Genomic DNA, 21,437 nt, shown 5'->3' on the forward strand with positions numbered 1-21,437 from the left:
CCGTGACTTGCTTCCAGTGGGTATCGCGGTGGGCAGCCGTAGTCTGACAACTAGGCCCCACTAGCATGTCACGGCTGTGGTCCTGCATGTAGTCCACGAGGAAGTCCAGTTCCTGGTTGCAGAAAGGCTTCTTCCTCGACATGCAGGAGGTCATGGCTGTGTGTGGGGTCCCAGCCTGTGCTGCAGGTGCAACCTTCCTCCTCTTGGATTGTGGCGCAGACCCTGGCTGGCAAAGATCAGCATGGCCAGTGGCACCGGTGGATTGAGCCAAGGGAGTGGCAGGTGGAGGGACGACCAAAGGCCTGACTTGTGTCAGTGGCAGCTAGGTGCCCTCTAATTGACCCTGCGCAGCAACATCCGCTGTGGCAGGGTCATTGACCGCGACTGTCCTGGTTGGCAGACTCACAACCGGGGTGTTGTTGGCTGCATCTGCCCCTGCACTTGCCAACACCTGGCTGGTCGGGGCAGCGGATGACATTACTGCCCCAGGGACACGTGTCTCGGTCAGGGCAGCCCTGCGTGCACCTATGGTTTCCCTCCTGCCCTGTTGGAAATCTTCTAAGGACTCTTCAAGTGCCAACGCAGCCTGCGCTGGCAGACCCTGAGCCTGGGTGGTGGTGTCCACAGCTGCACCTGCAGCTACCACTACCCTTGGGCCCGTGGCAGTCGATGAAACGGACTGCCGGGTCACACGGGCACCAGTGCCAGATGCAGAAGCTGCATCTCCCGGAACCACAGGGGGTGGTGGCATGACTGCACCGACACATGGCACAACATCGTGCACAAGTGCCACACCCCTGCCTCTTCCTCCTTTGCGGCCACCCTGGACACCCTGGAGTGCCCCTACTCCCTGGTCACCCCAGCCACGTCTCTGACCACGGCCGCCACGAGGAGTACGCCCAGCTGAGGCGCCCATCACCTTTGGTGGCCTCCCAAATATAGCACAGATGGAGTAGTGCTGGCACAGATGGAGGAGTGCCAATGGGAGGTGTACACCACTATTGTTTTGGGCAATTGGCGTGAAGGGGGTGGGATGCAAGATGTTGACAGCACCCCTGCACCTGCAAGGCTGTATGTGACCCCGGTGATATAGTGACGGGTCACGCAATGCTCAGGCACCCCAAAACAGCAGTAAAACCGTGCACGCCTACCCTGCAGCCTACGTGCGTGGAATTAACCTCCCGCAGTACGCGGTGGCACCCAGTAAAACAAAAAACGCATACACGTGGGACACGCAGGCTACTATGACCTCGCAAACTGGTGCGATACACAGGGGCACCCGCAGTGGGAAAAATAGCGTGCGCGACAAACCGTCAGACTAGCGCGATAATGAAAAACACGCGTAGCTAATACCCCCTCCAAAAGAAGAGATACGTCCTTGATCCGCTGTGAAGTTGTGATGGCGCGCGAAACAACACGAAGTAGCAACACACACGTTGGTCTCCACGAAAGGCACATACAGCGAACTGCTGGCCCCGCTCACCTTTAACCCATGCTGAGGGAAACACCCGCGTGCGTCGTGTCACTTACGCACGTAGGCCCTTTCCTCGGATTACACGCATTCACCCGCGGACGTGCAGTTTTTTCACACGCTGAACCACTATGTACACGTCACGAGGGAAACGCCCGCGCGCGTAACGTCATAGACGTGCTTACGCGCTAAGGGCCTTTCCTCGAATTACACACTGACGTGCAATTTTTTCACGTGCCAAATCACTCCGTATCAAGCTGGCCACGCAACAACACACGGAAGACCACGCTCCTGCCCAGAAGGCCGAATTACTGCCCCCCAGAGCCCCGAGCATGCTCCCACCTGCCATCTGCTGCTGCCTGCTGCCCACGTGCCTTGCTATTTGCTGCCAGCACGTCAGGCAGGGGTGCAGTTGCTGTGACCACCACTGCTGGAACAGAAGACTCCCGACTGGGATACCATCGCTCCACAGCCCAGCCCCAGTACCCAGTTGCCCACCCACACCTGCCTCTGGTGTTGCCATGTCGGGCACAACACCATCTGGCACCACTGGCAACCCCCAGCCAGAGAGGCTGAGGGCACCAGCTTCAGTGCCAGGGAAGTTGGTGTCCTGGTGGAGCAAGTCCTAGGGCAGTATGATGCCCTCTTTGGACGTTCGCGCGCCGACAATGAAGGCTGGACCAGGATCTGGATGGACATCGTGACTGCCATCAAGGAGGAGGGGGTGGCAGTCAGCGACATCAAACGTGTCCGGAAGCGCTGGGAGGACTTCAGGTCCAGGACCCTCGACAAGGCCCGGCGCCTCTTGAAAGCAGCGGATGCCAAGGGGTGCCGGGGCCACCTTCTGACCACCAAATGAGGGTCCTGGAACGCCCAGCGCTCCACGTCCAGGTCCTTGAGAGGCAGACCCGTCTGGAGTCGAGCGGTAAGTGTACATGCATACGGATTGGACGCTGTGCGTGTTGTGGTGTGCCAGTAGTGTGCAGGTTGCACATGTGTTTTTGTAGGGCCATGTATGGATGTGTATGTACAGGGGCGTGAGGCTGCCACATGTGAGTCCTCTCATGTGTGAGACACATCAATGGTGTATGTGTTGGTAAGCATGCTGGCCAAATGCAGGTATGGGAGCACACATGTTTGGATTTCTGTGTATGTACGTTGGCATGGTTGTGGTGTCGCACATGGATGGTGGTTCCTGCTGCATGTATCTGCACTGTGTGCATGTGTGTGTATTTGACCAGTGTGCAACTGTGATGCAACATGGATGCCTGTGACACTGACATGTAGAAGGCTGAATGCCAGATGTGACATGGATGGTGATCTCATCACTGCGACAGTTGGTGGAGATGTACACATCCATGTAAGTCTGGTGGCGTGTGGGCATGTGTTGTGCACTCCCCGTGTTTCATGTGACGTCAGGCTCACCTTCGGCTGCTCGTGCTGTTGTTTGTGTATGTATGGTGCTGCCTGGTGTAATATTGCTGTTGAATTGCTCATGTGTGTGAGTTGAAATTACATGTGTGTTGGGGAGTGTGATGCCGTGTCTGAAGTTTGACACTGCCACTCATGTACAACTGTCATGTGTGTATCAGTCCATTGTACAGTGCCCTGATGCCTGTGTTATATCTCTCCCTGTCTGCAGCGTCAACTGATGAAGAGGGCGGAGAGGGTGCTGTGGAGCAAAGCGGCAGGGAATGCACCACCAGCCGGAGACGCAAGGCCCGGCTCCCCTCCCAGGTTGTCATCTCGTCGGGGAGTGAGGAGTCTGGTGCCACGTCCCAGGCCGCAGCTGCCGAGGGTAGGTTCAAGAGGCGGAGGTCGGAGGTGGACTCCTCGGCAGCAGAAGGGGCAGCTGAGACCGCACAGGGTCCGACGGAGGAAGATGGCATGGAGTCATCCAGGTTGGTGGGGGGTTTGGTGGAGGAGGAGGCCGCGGAAGGGACACACACGGGGTCTGGAGGTGGGGATTCCACTGGTGCTAGTGGTGCAGTGCAGGGGCATCGACAGGAGGCAGCACAGGCCGCCGCGGAAGTGCTTGTGTGTAATCCTGTCCAAGATCCTGTGACTGCATCATCCGGCACCAGCAGGGATGCCTACGTCCAGACCCGTTTTCAGGGAGGGGATGAGCGCACAACTGGCCTTCCTCTCCCTGCGGACGTGGCTATCTGGGACCGGGTTGAGCCTGTCCTGGCTGGGATAGCGTTGCGTCAACCGGGTATGCGAGGTGACCTGCAGTGTTTTCGTGAAGACACTGTACGTCATCTCGGATGCCTCTTTGACCGCGTTGACCTACTGGGACGGGTCACCAGTGCTGGATTCCTCCGTGTGCTGGATCTTCTTGCGACCCCCCCCTCCTCACCTGAACCCCCTACGCGCCAGTCGTCCTCCATGCCATCTTCCCATCCATGTATCACCTGGGTACCCTGTGGAGCTGCCTCTGACCCAGCGGCCAGGCTGGTGGAGGACACATCCCTGCCACAGTCGGGAGTCGGACTTCCAGCAGGGGTGGCCACCACAACAACTGCACCCCAGCCGGAGGAGGACGTGCAGGCAGCAAGAGCCAGGGCACAGGCACAGGCACAGCAGCAGCAGCAACAAGGAGGGAGCAATGATGGCTCGGCGCCTTCAACATCGGAGGGGCAGGCATCGGCCAGAGGGGAGGAGGACCCAGGATTGGAAGTGTCTTCCATGTGGCAGCGGTTGGGCCGGGCCATAGGTGCGGAGCGGCGGAAGGCAGAAGAGGCACGGCTCACAATGGTCAGGGCGGAGAACTTCATGCGGAGGGCACTGAGGCGGGCCGAGTGCCTCGAGGCTATTTGCAGGGAGTTGGAGTCCAACATGGCATCGTCCCTGCGAACCCTCGGGGCCATGGAAGAGGACCGCCTCCAGGACATTGAGCGGGGGTTCGATGATGCCCTGGCTCGGGACATCGGAAAGTGAGCCGTCGGACTAGCCCGCCGCCATTGTAAATAGTTTTTAGTGCTAGGTTTCATTTTTGTTTTCCTTTGATTTGGGGTGATTGGACTATGCCCCACACATTTGTATATAGTTTATTTTTAGGTAGTTTCTTAGGTAGGTTTCATTTCTTTCGTTGGGCTCATGGACCCTTGAACATTGCTTGTACATAGTTGGACTTTGGATTTATGTGGACTTTTTATTTGGATTTCACCATGGAGCAATGGATTTTACTTTTTACGTTTCCTTTGGATTTGCTTTGGTGGACGGAGAGTTTGGACAATTGATCATTTGGATTTCTTTGGATTGGTTGTACTTTTCATTTTCTTCTCTTTTGGACATGCTTTTCATTTCATGTTTGACATTATTTTATGCTTTCATTTCATTACATTGATTTTGGTCATAATACATTTTTATATTTTACTTCCATGTGTGTGATTTGCTTATTGGGTTCATGCATGTCAAAATTTGGGTTTACACTATCAATGGGAGTCGGTGTGTGTGTGACAGACATGTGTTGATGTACATAGTTGACTTTTGGTTTCTGTCTTGAGATGGACAAGTCAGTGTGGGGTGGATTGGGAAGATCATTGCGTGTCAAGACTGGGGTGGCGTGCTGTGGTATTTTGGTGGACATGAGGCCCATGATTGTGCATCTTCATGTTATGTTGGGGGGTGGGGGGTGGGGGGCATGTGTCGGGGTCTGCTGGCAGGTGCCCCTCACTGCTGGGGGGGTGGGGGTGCTGGAGGACATGAGTGGGGGCCTGCTGGCAGGTGCCCCTCACTGCTGGGTGGTTGGGGGTGCTGGGGGACATGAGTGGGGGCCTGCTGGCAGGTGCCCCTCACTGCTGGGTGGTTGGGGGTGCTGGGGGACATGTGTGGGGGCCTGCTGGCAGGTGCCCCTCACTGCTGAGGGTGTGGAGGTGCTGGGGGACGTGAGTCAGTGCTCACTTGTGCGTGGTGACATGTGGGCTGGCTGGGGAGCTTCGCCAGGGTGGATGGGCTTCCTGTGGGGCATGGCCAGGGGGGCAGTGTGTTCCTCTGTGTTGTGGTCTGCCTGCAGGCCCTGGGGAGGGGTGAGAGGGCACACCTGGGAGGACACACACTGCCAATTCGTTGGGGCACCCCGAAATACACGTACCCCGCTCGCACAGGGCCAATCGCGTATGAAAGTTCCCGCGCACCCCCAGAATACATGCAGCCACTCCATCCACCCTCCCCATGCCCCACAGGCAGCCCATCCACCCTGGGCATGCCCCACAGGCAGCCCATCCACCCTCCCCATGCCCCACAGGCAGCCCACACCACAGGGGGGACCATGCATATTACCTGGCATGAGCAGGGTACTGTATTCCGAGGGGTGCGCAGGGAGTTTTACACGTGATTGGCCTGGCGCGAGCAGGGTACGTGTATTCCGAGGGGTGCGCGGGGAGTTTTACATGCATTTTCGTGGTTGGAGGGCTGTATGCTGGTCCACTGGCCTGTGCGCCATGTACTGAATTTGTGCGCTGTTCATGGCGCACGGGGCGGGGTTGGGGGCGTAACTGGCGCTGCTGCAGGGTCGCTGCGCCACTCTGCGCCATGGCTGCTTAGGGATGTTAAAATCCATGAATACGCTGTGCGCCGAAATGGGTTTTGGCGCACACGGCTGGCGCAGACTGCCGCACGCGTACACTGTGTGCCAGCCGCGTGCGCCACTTGTGCGCTGAATTCTATGAATTACCCCCTAAATCTCTGCTAATCTGTTTTGACACTATGCAGGGTGGAGGGGAATCGAAACACCTTTGCGGTGTAGTTCTGCATTGCACGAAGAGACTGTGCCTTCAGAAACAGGTTTTACATACAGGCTTTTTACACGTGGCCTATTACATTACAGTGTGGTTATATTTGTTTAAAGTATGTTATATTTTCTATCGGGTTAATTGTTCTCATTGTTGCAAAACTCATGATGGAAATATGTGCATGCTTAGGTTACTATCCATACTAAAACAGTTCCAACTATCCATAATAAAACAGTTCACGATTCAGGTTCTGCACATGCGACCTTGACACATATTGTTATGATGCGAACTTACTGGTCAGGACGATTAGCTGCTGTATTGGTTCTACACAAAATCATGCATGTATTTACATTGAACTTAAAAATGAGGTCGCTCTGTGCTGGCATGTACAGTGTTATGTTCTGTTATGCATTTTGTTATTGCAATCCATTTCTATTAAACAACGTCATACTACACATCACACTTTTATAACTGAATTCTAAAGTTAGGGCTTTTGATTACACATATATTATGCAGTGTGCTAATATGCTTGTTGTTCTTCTACAATCCTGGTATTATTCCGCATGAAATGAGCAGCTTACTCAGATCGCATGCAACACAACACTTTGGTTTTCTTCTATCGAGGCTCGAACAATCAAACATATGTGAGGGTCACTTCTAGCTGTTTGATCATATTTTAAAGAATATGGGGATGGTATTCTTTATGGACAGGGCCTGTTGGGTGTGGGGCAGGTTTATAAGAGACGAACGACTTCTGTTGCTGGCCCCTGCGCTGGGCCGTGTCAGGGTCTTCAAAGCTTTGACATTGACCCACAAGTGCATTCACCTCACTGCTCCTGCCTACCTCTCACAAAGGATCCGTCCCGTCTCCACTACCAGGCCAACCAGATCACCATATACCAACATGCTCTCTGTGCTACTAGTAAAAAGAGCCAGAGCGGGCGGATCCAGCTTCCCTTATCTCGCACCCACTCACTGGAATGCCCTACCTCCCACTATGCGAGGTGAGGCCTCCCTCATCACCTTTCACAAAGCTCTGAAAACCATCCTCTTCACATAAGGCCCTTCACATCAACATGGATACTTATCATATGACCCTTTGCATAAGTTGTAATGTAATGACCAAGTGCAATATCTGTAACAGTATGACGTTTTGTAGTATTCATAATGTGTCAACGACCGCTACCATGCCTGTACCTGTGTAACTAAGTTCTTGCAAGTAACAGCGCCTCAATGCCCCTGGGCTACTTGCGCGCTATATAAATAAAAATAAATAAAGGCAGAAGACAGAAGATACAGTGTAAAGTTTGTTGCATTCTCACGGCTAGTCTCTCATTAGAACCGGACAACTATAGAGATGGCAAAGGGGAGGAGGTGAGTGGAGTAACTTGGTCGCTGTGTGTGTCTGGCTGGGAGAGCTGCAGGCCTGCAACTGGCCTACCATTCTAAAATAACAAAATGGAGTCAGTGGCCCACAAAATGGAGTCTAGTTCAACTCTGGTCTTATGCTGTCTGAAGGAGGGTCACAGTTCCTAGGGGTATTCCCACATGATTGCTCCGGGGCTGGGGCGCTGAACCCAAAGCAGCCGCAACTGGGCCTACCAGGAAGTGTAAAAATGGAGGGGGGGTTCCAAGACCCTCTCCTCCCACACAATACTTGTACTACTGGTTTCATTGCACAGCTCTACATCTCACATTACCCCTCTTAAGATAAGCTTGGCTGCTCAGTCACACTACCAACTTGTGTATTACAGGCCTATATTAAAGGGTGGGTTACCTAATACCAAGAGATAGGTCCCACACCAGTTGGACTGCACTAATTCTTACCTAACAATTGCACCTAAGGGAAATCGTTCCTAACCGAGGGTTCCCTGGTTGTGGTCATCTATTCCCTAGTACCGCCTTCCCAGGCCTTTGTAATGAGGTAGAGGCTATAAGTATAAGGGCACCTGATTTTCATTGGGTACCAGCTGGTTCGTGACTTTAAGACGTCCTCCATGTAGGATTTCTTATCTGTTATGCCTGCACATGTTAGCTGGACCCGTAGTTTGCATTGCCAAATCATTAGCATTGTGATGATGGCTTCTGGTGATGTCTGGGCCTACATCTTCTTGAGCCTGAGTTGGGAAGGGATCTGCCTTTCACGTTTCTCCTTGAAAGGCAGTACCACATTTGTCCGGCATGTGACTGCTTCCTGCCCAGTGATGGGGGATGAATGAGGGGGCCCAGGAGATCCTCCCCATAGCACCCAAAGGCATCCTCCACACTCCCCAGAATAAGAAAGGAGAATTCATAACAGTACTGCGCTCATGAACAAACGAAGCCCTTTACAATGCAGTCAAAATCAATGCAATGAAATCACGTGGGTTACAATCACAGTAAATCTCTATTCCCAATTGTGAATAGAAACACAGGACTGTCACTGATTAACGTAGATGGCAGATCGACTTATTGTTGAGTTTGCTTTTGGGCATAGGGGAGGTGTCTTGTTACAAAAGAAGAGACCATGTGAAAGTGCACTGATTCTAGATCCACCCAAATATAATAGACATTTGCCAGCTGACTGGGCCTAAGGTCAAAGAAGAATCATATCGAGGCTACCCCTCGATTATTTGTAGGTGGCAAATAGCAATGTCACCCTCCATTGCAATGAGGACGGATTCTGAATTGTCTTTGTTACCCACAGCAGCAGTTAAGAATGTGTCCCTTGTACCTGAACACGACTGGATAGAGAAAGCTTCATTCTGCTCAGTGAGAGCAGTCTGGGGACCATCACAGAAAACAGAAACAACTGTGAGCTCCAGTGGTGATGAAAGTGATTGTCCCCATTAAAGTGGGCCCATTGATCCTCCAGCAGGAGTACAGACAGTGGTGGACAGACATGAGCAGCCAGCCATCCTTCTAATAGTGCCCTTTGCCCCAGATGTGGAACTATCCTAACAGCCCCCGCAACATCCATGTCCCCTGGCTTTGGGTCCTTCTAGGTGGACACCTCATCAGCGATCATCCATGTTCTCACATTGCCCTTTAACTAATGTGCGGAACCAACACCTGCAATGGCCCACTTCCATGCAGGCTTTCCAGGCAGAACAGTGTACCTCCATTAATTTGGCATGCCTGCTCTTTAATGTGAGCCCTCTTCGTTTTCTGCCAGTGGTGGATGTGAAGAGGACAGAGCTCAACTTTCCCAATCACCCCTCTACTGAAGAAATTAAATGTAAATTTCACATCTGTGATGGCCCCATCTTCTTGGGGGCAGACGAGAAGCCTGTGCCTTTTGAAGACTGGCTACTAAATCTCAAACTCAGCCCCACCTTATCTGACCCAGACAGTCATCCAAGTTCAATCTAGCAGGCCAATGAGAGGCTGGTCCAACCTAAATTCAAACGAGCCAAAGCAGGTGGATCCAGCTTCACAGTTCTTGCCGCCATGTACTGGAATGCCCTCCCTCCTGCCGTGAGAGCCAAAGGATCATACTAGATCTTCCGCAAAGCCCTAAAAACTTGGCTGTTCACCTAGTCGGATTTCCTCACCACTTCACTCCGGCTTTATTGCTCCCAATGTATCCTGACTGTAAACTCATTTTGATAACACCTGTACCTATGCTTTGGTAGTCATAATTGTTAAAAAGTAACTTTGCCTCTTGCCCATCCATGGGAACCATGTAACTGGTAAAAGCGCCCTGATGCCTACAGGTTTGTGTGCGCTTTACAAATGGAAAAATAAATAAATCGCAGCAGCGTTGGTTTCAGCTTTTGCATGTACTGGGCGTTTACCCTCTACTGATGAGACGCGTTGAAATATATCGACGGTAAGAAGGAGGAGCTGCTCAGGAACAAACTCTTATTCAAAGAGATGTAATCCGATTTTGAGCTATCCAAACTGTAACATCGAGGCACGAACCGCACGTCTGCGTACAACATGACTGGGTTATGTGACCCTAGTTGATGAGGTGATGTAGAGTGAGAATAAAGTTGCAACAAGTTAATACAAACAACTTTGTGGACGTGAGTTATTGTGCGGTTCTGTGATTCGCGACTATGAGGTGCTGCATCACACTGGTGATGAGCTGCAGAACCGTTCCTGCAATACGCTCAATTTGCGCACCACACGGGCTCCATCCAGAATGACACGATCCGTGTTGCGGTTAGCTGTGATATTGTAGGAGAGTGACGCTGGACCGCAGAAAGAGCCCCACACAGTAGATTGCTTTGCACCCTGCGGCATTATCGTACACTGCATCATCCACCGCTGTAATCATTGTACACCTTACTGTGTGCTCTGCCGAGCTCATGAGTAACGTGTGCTCTGTCACTGCAAACTACGCAGGGAGAAGCCGGATTGTCCGCCGCTCATACAGGAGTGAAGAAAAGGGCACGTCATCGCTCCAATGCGCTGCAGCTGCCAGACGCATCTGAATGTGAGGAGTGGGCAGAAAAGGAACATAAGTAACGACAATAATAAACACATGCACGAAAAAGGGACAGAAGAGAAAGATAAGACAGCCAAGTCTAGTGTTGTGATTTTCACTTGAATTTTTGTATTCAAATGAGGAGGCCAGAAATTCACAGGCAATTGCTGGATGCGAATCCATGACTAAAAAAAAGAAAAAAGCTGCTACAGAAGCCTCACACCCTCGCCGAAATCCTACGGTTAGCAAAGACTACTGCCCTGGATCTCCAGGTGTCCACCGTGAGCAAACTGCACATCACACTGACGAGCGCTATCAAACAAGCGGCGCTACACAAGATTGCAACAATCCTGCCCCGGCAAGGGATGGGGAATCTGAGAAGTGCCAATGCTTCCATTGTGGGTATGACTTTCCACATGAGGGTGCATTCCGGGTGATGGGACAAGAATGCTCTGCATGCAGAGGTGAAGATAATTTTGGGTCCATGTGCCATTCCACTAAGACACCCCAAGCAAGTCATGCAGATTACAAAACTCACAAATAAAAATCACTCCCTGTGCGATCAAGAGACGAGAGACATTATCAGCCCAAAAGAAGATACTATATGCGAGAGAAATGCGGCACCAGATCGCAGCGTTCCCAGCCATCAGAAATACCGCAAAGGTCGGCGACATGTGCACAAACTATGCACAATCTCACCATCCACAAGTGACTCGTAAACACCATTGAGTACAGAAAGGAGAAGAAGGCGGTACCCGTATTCCCTGGGAAACCCTACAGTCACCAAACACAGCCGACCCTGCAGCTTACGTTGCAAGGAAAAAGTATGATTTTTCTAGTAGATTGCGGAACTACTGTAAACGTGATGCTGGAAAGCGAATATCGAAAGCTGGTGCAGACGCTTAAGGAAGACCCTCTATCAACACCAACATAATAGAACCAGCTACTGAGTCCACCACGTGGGCCTTGCCGGTTGTGCCGGTCCCGAAGAAGGACCCTTGAGGACATCAACATGCGTGTCCCCAAAAAAGCCATATTAGGAGAACACCACCAGTCTCTGTGCATCATGGACGTGATGCACCTATTGAATCCTGCCAGGGTATTTTCCAGACTCAACCTGAATCAGGGGTTCCACCAGGTAGATCTGAGTGAAGAATCCCAGTAGATTACAACATTTACGACACAACTTGGGTTGTACCGATATAAGAGACTGAAGCTTGGAATATCTTCGGCGGCTGAGGTATTCCAAGACGAGATCAGGAAGGTCATATGTCACATACCGCACTGCATTAGCTATAGCAATGACATTTTAGTAATCGAAGGATCGCAAGAAGCCCACGATGCCACACTGCTAAGACTATGCAAGGCCACTAGACGAAGCCAACTTGACGCTCAACAAAGCCACATTAAAGTTCTTTGGCCACAATTTTTCTAAGCTGGGCATAGAACCAGATCAAGCCATGACAGGGGCCCGATGCCCATCAAATGCATCTCAGGTCTGCTCTTTTTTTGGGCTTACAAGCTACTGCACACACTACCTCCCTGACTTTGCCTCGACCAGCGCAACTCTAAGGACCTTACCGAAAAACACATTCACATGGGAGCCTACACATCAAGAAGTCTTTGACAGGATTTGAGTGACATCGCAGTGGCTGTATGCATGTCGTATTTTGGCCCCAAACTGCACACTGAAGTGACAGTAGATGCCAGCCCGTTAGGGCTTGGGACCATTCTGGAACAATATTTTGGAAGTGACAATGCCCCAATAAAGATCGTATCATACACCAGCAAAAGCCTAACAATAGCAAAACGACGATACTCCCAGGCTGAGAAAGAAAGCCTTGCGTTGTGTGGGCGTGTTGGCAATTTCATTTATTTCTTTAAGGCAAGCCGTTCCCCATCGTTACAGACCATCAGGCTCTCATCACCATATATTGTAAGCCGACAGCTCAAATGCCTTCCTGAATCACCTGGTGGGGTCTACGCCTACAGGAATACCTGTTCAATATCATCCACAAACCGGGTAAGGAGGCTAACCTCGTGGATTTCCTGTCCTGCCATCCACAGACGGACCCACGGTCAGCCATTGATTGTGCGGATAGGTACGTCCATTACATAGTACATCACCACAGGCCATCGGCGATAACGCTGGAAGAACTAACACAAAGGACAGCTGAAGACCCAACACTGGAACTAGCTGCTTCCAGCATCCAGGAAAGGACATGGCATACAGCTGAAAGCACTGCATTGTTTAACTCGGCAATAGATATCAGACTCTTGAAGACGCTTGCAAGTGGTAAAGATGAGCTATCCATCACCCCATCCACCCTTACACTCAAGGGAGACAGAATAGTGACGCCGGCCCCACTCCAACAACAGGCAGTTGATGTTGTGCACAAAGGACATCGAGAGATTGTCTCAACCAAGAGACAACTGAGGAAGAAAGTATGGTTCCTTGATATGGATCGCATGATCGAGAGCACACTCCAGTCATGTCATATGTGCCTCAGCTTACAGCCACACACCTCCAATGAGCCTTTGCAGATGACGCCACTACCCGAACAGGTCTGGGAAGAAGTGGCCATTGACTTCTTTAGGCCCCTTTGGTTGGGTGGTTACATACTATTGGCCCTGGATGAACACTCCAGATATCCAGAGATTGAAATACTACAGTCCACTGCAGCAACAGCAGTAATTCCTGCTCTAGACCGAAATATTATTGGCGTATGGCATCTTAAAAGTGGTGAAATATGGCAATGGATCTCTATTCACAAGTTCTGATTTTAAGGACTTTGCACAGTACATGGGCTTCCACAACAGAAAGGTCACCCTGCTGTGGCCTTAGGCAAATTGAACGCTTTATGACCAACATCAAGAGAGCAGTGAGAGTGGCCAACATAACCCATAAATCACTATAGCAGACGATCTTCCAAATCCTGCAGGACTACCGCAACACACTGCACAGCTCGACAGGGGCATGTCTGGCCAAACCTATGTTTGGTCGCTCGGTCCGCATGAGACTTCCCCATAGCACGCACACAAGAATGCTGGAGGAGTGTGATTGTGACATCAGGATGAAAGACGAAGAAGCCAAAGGGAAGATGAAAGAGTATGTAGATCACAACTGCAGAGCACATGCATCCCACTTCCAGCTGGGAAATAGAGAAATAGTGAAGCAAACAGTCACACACAAAGGAATGCCACCTTTTGACTCACGGCCACTGGCCATAACACACAGAAAACGATCCATGGTCACGGCTCAGCGAGTAGACAAACGAGTGACGTATAATAGCTCCTTCTTTAGGAAAGTGAAGAGTGAGCCTCATGAGAGGGAGGAAAAGAGGAGCGAATACGAGGAAGAAATACAGGAAGAGTCAGGATGCACAGGAGATGAGAAAGTGTCAGCAGGTGAGGGGAGCACCATCCAGGGAGGCGAACAAAGGCAAAGAACACCATTGAATGGAAAGGCAAACCATCCCAGACAATGAAACGAACAAGGAGATAGTTTGAAGAAATGGGGTAGGAGATTGTTATTTTAAGGGGAAATTTAATGTTGCAACACAGACAGTATGTCCGCGTACAACATGACGGAGTCATGTGACCATAGTTGATGAGGTGACATAGAGCGAGAATAAAGTTGGAATGAGTTGATTCATACAACTGTGTGGACGTGAGTTATTATGAGCTCCTGTGAGTCTCGCCCATGAGGCAAGACATCACATTAACGTTGTGCAGGGATCAAGTGGAGGGTACACGGGGGTGGATAGAGTCCACCCACAATTTTCAGATGGTGGACTCAGACCCCCAGCTAAAACGAGAAACAATGAATGTCCTCTTTGAATGTATGAATTAAAGCCGACCTCAGAGATCGAAACCCTCAGTAGTCAGGCTTGCAGGCTGGACACTGCACCACTGCACTACTGCACTATATAACCTGACGAAAAATAACAAACGACTAAAGGTGCAATGTCCCATTTTGGTACTGCAAGTTCCAAGGAAAACATTTGTAGTGGTTCTTGGAGTTTAAAGCAAGCACACCTTTTAACATTTTCAAAAACACTATCAGAAGAAAATATTCTTTCTTGGTTTTGTGTGTGTGTGTGTTGATTTTATGAAAGGCGAATGCCATTTGTCCTGTGCAATTTGGGTGGTTATGCAAAGCCAATGTAATGAAGTGTGCATATTTCACCTTGATATGCTAATTTCTTGCGATGTCGCATCCCATCGCGTTTGTTGAGGAGTCCCCCCCACTTTAATTTTTAGGACTTGAGCCCTGACGTTGATGTAAAGGGCATTCCATTGAAAAGGCACTAGCAGAACACATGCACACTGGGAAAGGAGCCACAGAGCTTTGGAGTAGTCCATCTTGGATTTGTGGCTAAAGGGATCAACAAGGTCTTTAGAGTGGGTTCGTTTTATCCAGATGGAAACGGGCACACTTTGAAATGATTTGAATAGAAAGGTGAGGAAGCTGTACATGGCCCTTTTGTGTTCTGTGAGCATGCCTGCCGAATGTATCGTCTGAGGATAGTGGAAGGGGGTTGTTCACATGGCCCAAAGGGAGTGTGTCTTTACCAGGGTAAATGATTGCTCAGTACACAGTTAATGAAAGAGGCCACCACTAATCTGTCTTACTCTGAATATTGTTTTTTAATCAAAGTGCCTTTTTTTCTGGGCCTTTTTGCAAACCAAGAAAATGTCTTAAATTCAGAGTATGTTAGTATAGGCCATTATGGTAACACTCACCTGTAGATGTGGGTATCGTGTAAATATGCCGGAATTAAGGCACGGAATGATATATACGACAGCAAATTTCATACACAGACATGCCACTCAACAAAATGCCTTCAACATGCATTTTGTGAGTGCACATGATGACAACAGGCACAGATAGCCACATCTTACCGAAGACGCAAAGCGTACCAAGGCGCACGCTACTGGTGCAGAGAGACTACTGGGAGGTGGGTATGGGAGAAATGGTGTCTTTAGAACGCCTGCACCAAAGTGGAGAGGAAACTGGCACAACAGCGCCAGTGGGCAAAGCAGGAAGTAGCAGATGCACCTAGTTAGTGGGTAATGCCTGGCAATTCATCACATTGACTGTTGCTTAGGTCTGCCAGTAAAAATGACATCTAGCAAGGACTGAGCAGATACTTAACTGTGAATGAGAGCTGTTCACCTGATTCTTCTTATGTAGTTCAGCACAAAGTCCAAATCGAAGCCCCAGGCTGTGCTATGGAGAAGGGCTACTCCTCCCACTACTGACCACACAATGATCATTAAATCCTGGCAGGTCCTTTTCCCCCCTTCATGGGAGTATTCCAGAAGCAAGGATTTGGGTGAACAGGGAACATGAACAAATGTCCTCAGGGATTATGAACATTAAATATTTGTATTACTTAAGTCAAAATTAATTTGAATACGTCCTAAAAACAAAATTTCGCTGTGTAGATTACTGATCACCCAAACCTCTCCTCTCCCCATCCCTCCCAATATTTAATCAATGTAATGAAGCGGGCTCCTCGTTTATTAAACATTTTCTTTTAGTATTACATAGTGGTTTCCTATACATATAGAACTGTCATCTTCTCTACACATTGCAACCGAGCAAGGGTTGTAGTGAGCTGAATCAAGGCCACGTGGTGTAGTGGCCGAGTTAGCGTCTTTAGAGACTTGGCTTCATTCTAGCTTCGGCCACAAAAAGAAATGGTGTTATCCTTGGCAAATCGCTGTTCTTCCCGTTTCTCAAATGGTAATGTTGTGTCATATACTCTAATTTAATCACCCTACTCATCCTGCTGCCTGTAATATAGTGGCAACGGATCTCACACTTAATACTCTTATTTGGGATATTCCAGCTGCAACAAGTGCTATTGTAAAGTTTTGTCTGTCTGCTTAATGCTAGCTCGACAATTTGTAAAATAACTAAAATATAAAAAACCTACAAATTCTGCTGTGGTGTTCATGTGTGGACTGATATTTTCAGCAAAAGAGAATTTATAAATGCATGATCACACTCGTGATTTTGCAAATACTCATTAAAGATCCCACTTTTTCCATGTTGTATGTAATGGATTCTTATTACACAGGTGAGTGAGGTGGAATTCCCCCATTGGACAATGTCTGGGCTATACAAGCCAGTATAGCTCAAAAATCCTGTATGACTCGGTAATTGGCCAATTGGAGGGAAGCTGCATCATTCCCCATGTGTTGGTGCGCTGCTAGCAGGACTCTTAGCGCGAAGCTCCTTCATCATGGGACTGTCATGCTAAGAGCTCTGCCTCCACTGCTGTTTCACACCTCGCCTGACCGCACCTGTCGGATTTGGCCAGGGCACAAGAAATCCTCCCCTCCACCACTCCTTACTTTATTGGGATGGAGTGGATGGCTCAGCTTCCTTGCTGGCCATGCACCCCGGAGGGCTTTCTGCGTGGTGCTCCCTCTCATCACAGGAGCGCTGCTGAGTGCTCTGCTGCCATTGCCACTCTCCTTCTCGCCGGGGCCACAGGTGACATAGGCGGCCGGGGCACCACAAATTCCTCCACCGCTTCTTACCTCATTGAGGTGTCGGGTGGCACAGATGGCTCTGCCCCCTTGCAGGCTGCATCTTTGCTGGGCCGTACCTGCCAGATGTGTCCCGACCTCTCTCAGATGAACACCCCAACCATCACTCTATTCCCTTTTGCCGGGCAGCACCAACAAATGTGGCCAGCTACTTTCTCAGCCCTGCTCCTCCTTCCTCATTATCTTTGCACATGATTGCTGGGAACTTCCCAGTTGCCAGCAACCATGCCATGCACATTTCCTTTTTTTAAACCCCACCTTCACCCCACATATGTGGGACATAATCGCTCAATAGACCACACCCTCAGGCTTTACCTCAAGTTATGAGCATATAGACCTTATTAAAAGTCCAAGCTACGATCAGGCCTTTAATTCACTCTTCAGTGCCCATAATTCCATGTATTGCCCTGAGGCTACGTCTATAAAGTTTAAATATAATGATATGGTATAAAACCCAGCTTAATCTTGCCCTGCACAGTAAGTACTGGAGAGCAAGATTAAGGTGAGATTTGACAGTGTAATTTGCCCTTTCAATGAGTTCTGTGATTGGGAGTGTTTGGACATGCGTTATCCCCCCTCCTTGGTTGTGTTACCTTTTGTAAACATTTTCTGGGTTCTGCCGCTGCATGGCCTTAGAGAGTATGAAAAAAGTGTGTAAGAATGATCTGAAGTGGGCAAGTAAAAAATTGGATTTTCTAATGCATATATTTTCTATTAAAAGCAGTTGCCTCAATTCTTGTGGGCCCCCTGGACATCATTTTATGCCCCCTAGAGGAGGCAACTCCTAGCGCGGGGTCCCAGTAACAATGTTTTTATCCAGGGATTCGGGAGTTCAGTATGAAAAAGTTTGAATACCACTGCATTAAAATGTGAAGAACCAATGCGAAAACTCTTGTAGTTCATGTGCGTATTTGAATGAGAGTGTGTTTTTCATATAATCAAATTTGTTGAAACAATGAACATTAAAATCAGCGTTCAAGCATAGAATAATAGAAATACTCTGTTTTTTCAATGTGGAAATATTTGATTAAAAATGCAAATTTGGACTGGGGACTTGATCCTTTAAGTGAATAATATTTTGATGTTTCCAATAGGTAATGGGATGGATCCTGATCGCCACGGTGATGTCATTGGCCCTGATTTGCATGTGCATCACGCGCTGCCGTTCCCCGGTCAGCTTTCTCCAACTCAAGTTCTGGAAAATCTACCTGGATAAAGAAAAGCAGATGTTTGAGATCAAGGCCAAGGAGCATGCCGCCAAGCTGGCAGAGAGGAACGTACAGAGTTTCTTTGAGTCTACCAGGCCGGACCCTTTCCACACGCCAAGCATCAGGGAATGGCAGCAGATTTCATCAGTCTATGCTTTTAATGCAAATGGACAGCACTACAGCATGATACATAAATACGTTGAGGCCGCAAATCGCCACAGTAGCATCAAATCTGCAGAGGGCGATGGATTTCCACCCGTTCTAATGTTTGTGGATGGGGATGAAATTGGTGACGCCGCAATTTAGCAGATGCATTTTTTTGGGGAAGCCGAGCGGGTACAAAGCCACAAAACCCTAGGATCATAAATGGTGATTTAATGCTGGATTTAACTTTAAGAAGTAACGATTTGGATTTTCCAAAGTTTTCTACAGGGAATATTTTTCTGTTTTACAGAGATTCCAGTGGGTGTTCTTCGAATATATTGCTACGTACTTCTCACATCTGTGCAGATCACATGGACGTCAATTTAATCCCTTGTGGTGATCTCAGGAGATAGCTAGTGTTCCCAAGGATTCTTGTGTCTTCAATAGCTTGACATTTGCCCATACTCGCTACTTATTTTTGATTCTACTTTAATCTTTGCTTTTAAAAACCATTGAGCTTTGATGCGACACCATGACCAAGTGGCGTCCTAAAATGGTGCTGGATTATGAAAACTGGGAGCCAGTTTAATCCATTGTATCTGACTTGAGGCTTCTAAATCTCAGGCTCAAAAAAATGGTACTCTCCATATATTTGCAATTTTTGTTTGTTTTTTATAGTATTTTTGAAGTTGATCTTTTTGAGTTAGGGCTAAGTATTTTATTCAGCCAAATAATACATCCCAGCAAAGTTGTCAAGATATCCAGAATGAAAGTGCAGGAGAAATGTGTACATATCATTTAATTGGAGATGATTTGCATATTCTTCGATCATTTGGAATATTAAATTATAGTGTACATCATTTTTGGGAAAGTGCCTGTTACCCGAACTTTAAATTAAAATGCTTAGGACAGTATGATCTGGGCCATGCCACACACCGGCCGAATTTGTATGGAATTATTAGGAAATGTATGTCCTCTAACAAACTTTTTTTTAGAGTAAAAGATCAAAAATAACAAAGGTCGATGAAGATAAAGGACTGTGAATGCAATGTGAATTGTTATGTTTTCCTTTGTGTTTTTTTCTTGAATGCATTTTGGCATATTTGTCACAGAAGGCTCCTCATATTACAATGAAAACAAATGAGAAGTGTAAGTCCTCCCCCCCCCTTACATGTTCTCTAGGGCACAGCACCTGTAAGGGACAAGAGTAAGTTGTCCACAAGGATATTCCTGCTGAGACATTTTTGTAATTACGTATCTCCGCCCGAGTGTTAAGATACAATTCCAGCAAACCCTCTGTAATCAGTTCAACACAGTAACTGAAACGCAACCATTAAACCGTGAAATCATTTACACTCTTTTCTTTAGCAGGTTTGTGTAGAGATCTGTGTGCTAACTTTACTCCAGTCCTTCCGTCAGTTGGCAAACAGCCCAATCCCTGCCCACCGTGTGTACACCCTCTCCACACAAGTCCCACAATCCTGTTTTTTGGAATCTCAAAACTTGGTCATGGCAGGAAACTAGTCGCACCAACGTGAGGAGGGAAATGCTGTATATCGAACAAGTAGCTACCAACTGCAAAACATGAGGCCTGGCCAATAACAACCTTTGTGCACCACCAAATACCATGCACATGTGTCTCTTCTTACACTCAGCAGGGATCTCAGCAGGTTGCCTTCCACCCATCTCACTGAAAGAGCCGGCACATGGTGGACTTGCTGAATGGGCCTTGAGATGGAGGTCAGAGACTGCAGTGCTCCTGGAGAGTAGCTCCGTCTCTCGTTTCAAACCCCACACTCAGCACAAAAGACCCCGCCAAAATGTGCAGGCTCCTTTTATGTCCCCAGCCAGTCATCCAAAGCTTCATTCCACTCTGTTACCGTGCCACAGAGGTTCGGCAGACAAATGTCCTCTGCAGGGGATGCAAAGACCCTTGTGGCTGGCGATTGCATCACCCTCTTATCAAGATAAGTCTTTCACAACCTCGCTTCAAATCCCCCATAGGGAGAACGTGAAGCACATTGTACATGTAAATCCCCACATTCCAGCATTGGAGTTTCGTTGTAATGTATGGAGGGTGAGCTTACGTGCGTAATATTAGTCCTGTTTTTATTTCTGCAGATATTTCTCCTTCCTAGATACCGGGGGACTTGGTACGGCCCAGCCGCATGGGGAATGGGAGCGTGGATGAGGTGATTTTAACAAAAATCCTGTCACTGTCTCCCCACCCTGGGGGACAGGTGGACAGGACCATGGATTGTATATAGTGGTGGCAAGCCGAGTAAGGAGAGTGAGAGAGAGAGAGGGAATGTTGTCTTCATGAACACAACAGTGTCCTGGCCCTCTGTGCTGAAGAGGTCCACTGAGGACCGTACCAGGCCTGCTTGCGCTCTCCCCTCTACAGGATCGAGTAAGCAAGCGGCAGAGTGAGGTTGGCAGCCCAGCACCGACTGGTAGCACCCGTGTGTTCACGCCAGTCCATGGGACAGACGGTAGCAGTCGTGAGTCTGCCCTTCCCCTCTCCGTGACAGAAGGTAGGAGCGGAAAAATTTACAGAGCCGGCAATATAGTGCCGCCCGTTGGAACTATAAAAGTATATTGTTTGGCCGCTTTCCGCCTTGGTGGCATATGTTAATTTCCTGTCACATCTTAATGAAGGGAACGTCAGAGAGTGTAAGGGGATATGGATTAGCAGGGTATTGCTGATGCTACAGTCAACAGCGTTTTCACGTAAGCAGAGCTAGAGAAAGGGGGAAAATTAGAGAGAGCCTAAAGGGTAGGGGCGCCTGTATAGGCCTCTCTACGTTTTACTGCTGTACGTTGAAAGAGAAATGGGGCCAGCAGCCCTTGTCAGATAAGAGCTAGCGTCAAGGCATTCCGCCAGACTTTGCTCCTTAGATCCC

The 21,437-nt window shown here is 49.0% G+C and overlaps 1 protein-coding gene across 1 annotated transcript in view; it reads left to right on the forward strand.

Moving 5' to 3' along the window:
• The window catches only part of LOC138467682 (calcium homeostasis modulator protein 6-like), a 118,596-nt gene extending 99,013 nt beyond the window's left edge, over window positions 1-19,583 (forward strand). Inside the window, exon 2 of the mRNA XM_069607868.1 lies at window positions 18,277-19,583. Within this exon, the coding sequence (XP_069463969.1) occupies window positions 18,277-18,696 (420 nt within the window). The 3' untranslated portion in view covers window positions 18,697-19,583. The remainder of the gene's footprint in view (window positions 1-18,276) is intronic.
• The last annotated feature ends 1,854 nt before the right edge of the window (window positions 19,584-21,437 follow it).

The sequence above is a fragment of the Ambystoma mexicanum genome, chromosome 4q (genome assembly GCF_040938575.1).
Source record: "Ambystoma mexicanum isolate Mex_15411 chromosome 4q, UKY_AmexF1_1, whole genome shotgun sequence".
In the NCBI taxonomy this organism is placed as follows: Eukaryota; Metazoa; Chordata; class Amphibia; order Caudata; family Ambystomatidae; genus Ambystoma; species Ambystoma mexicanum.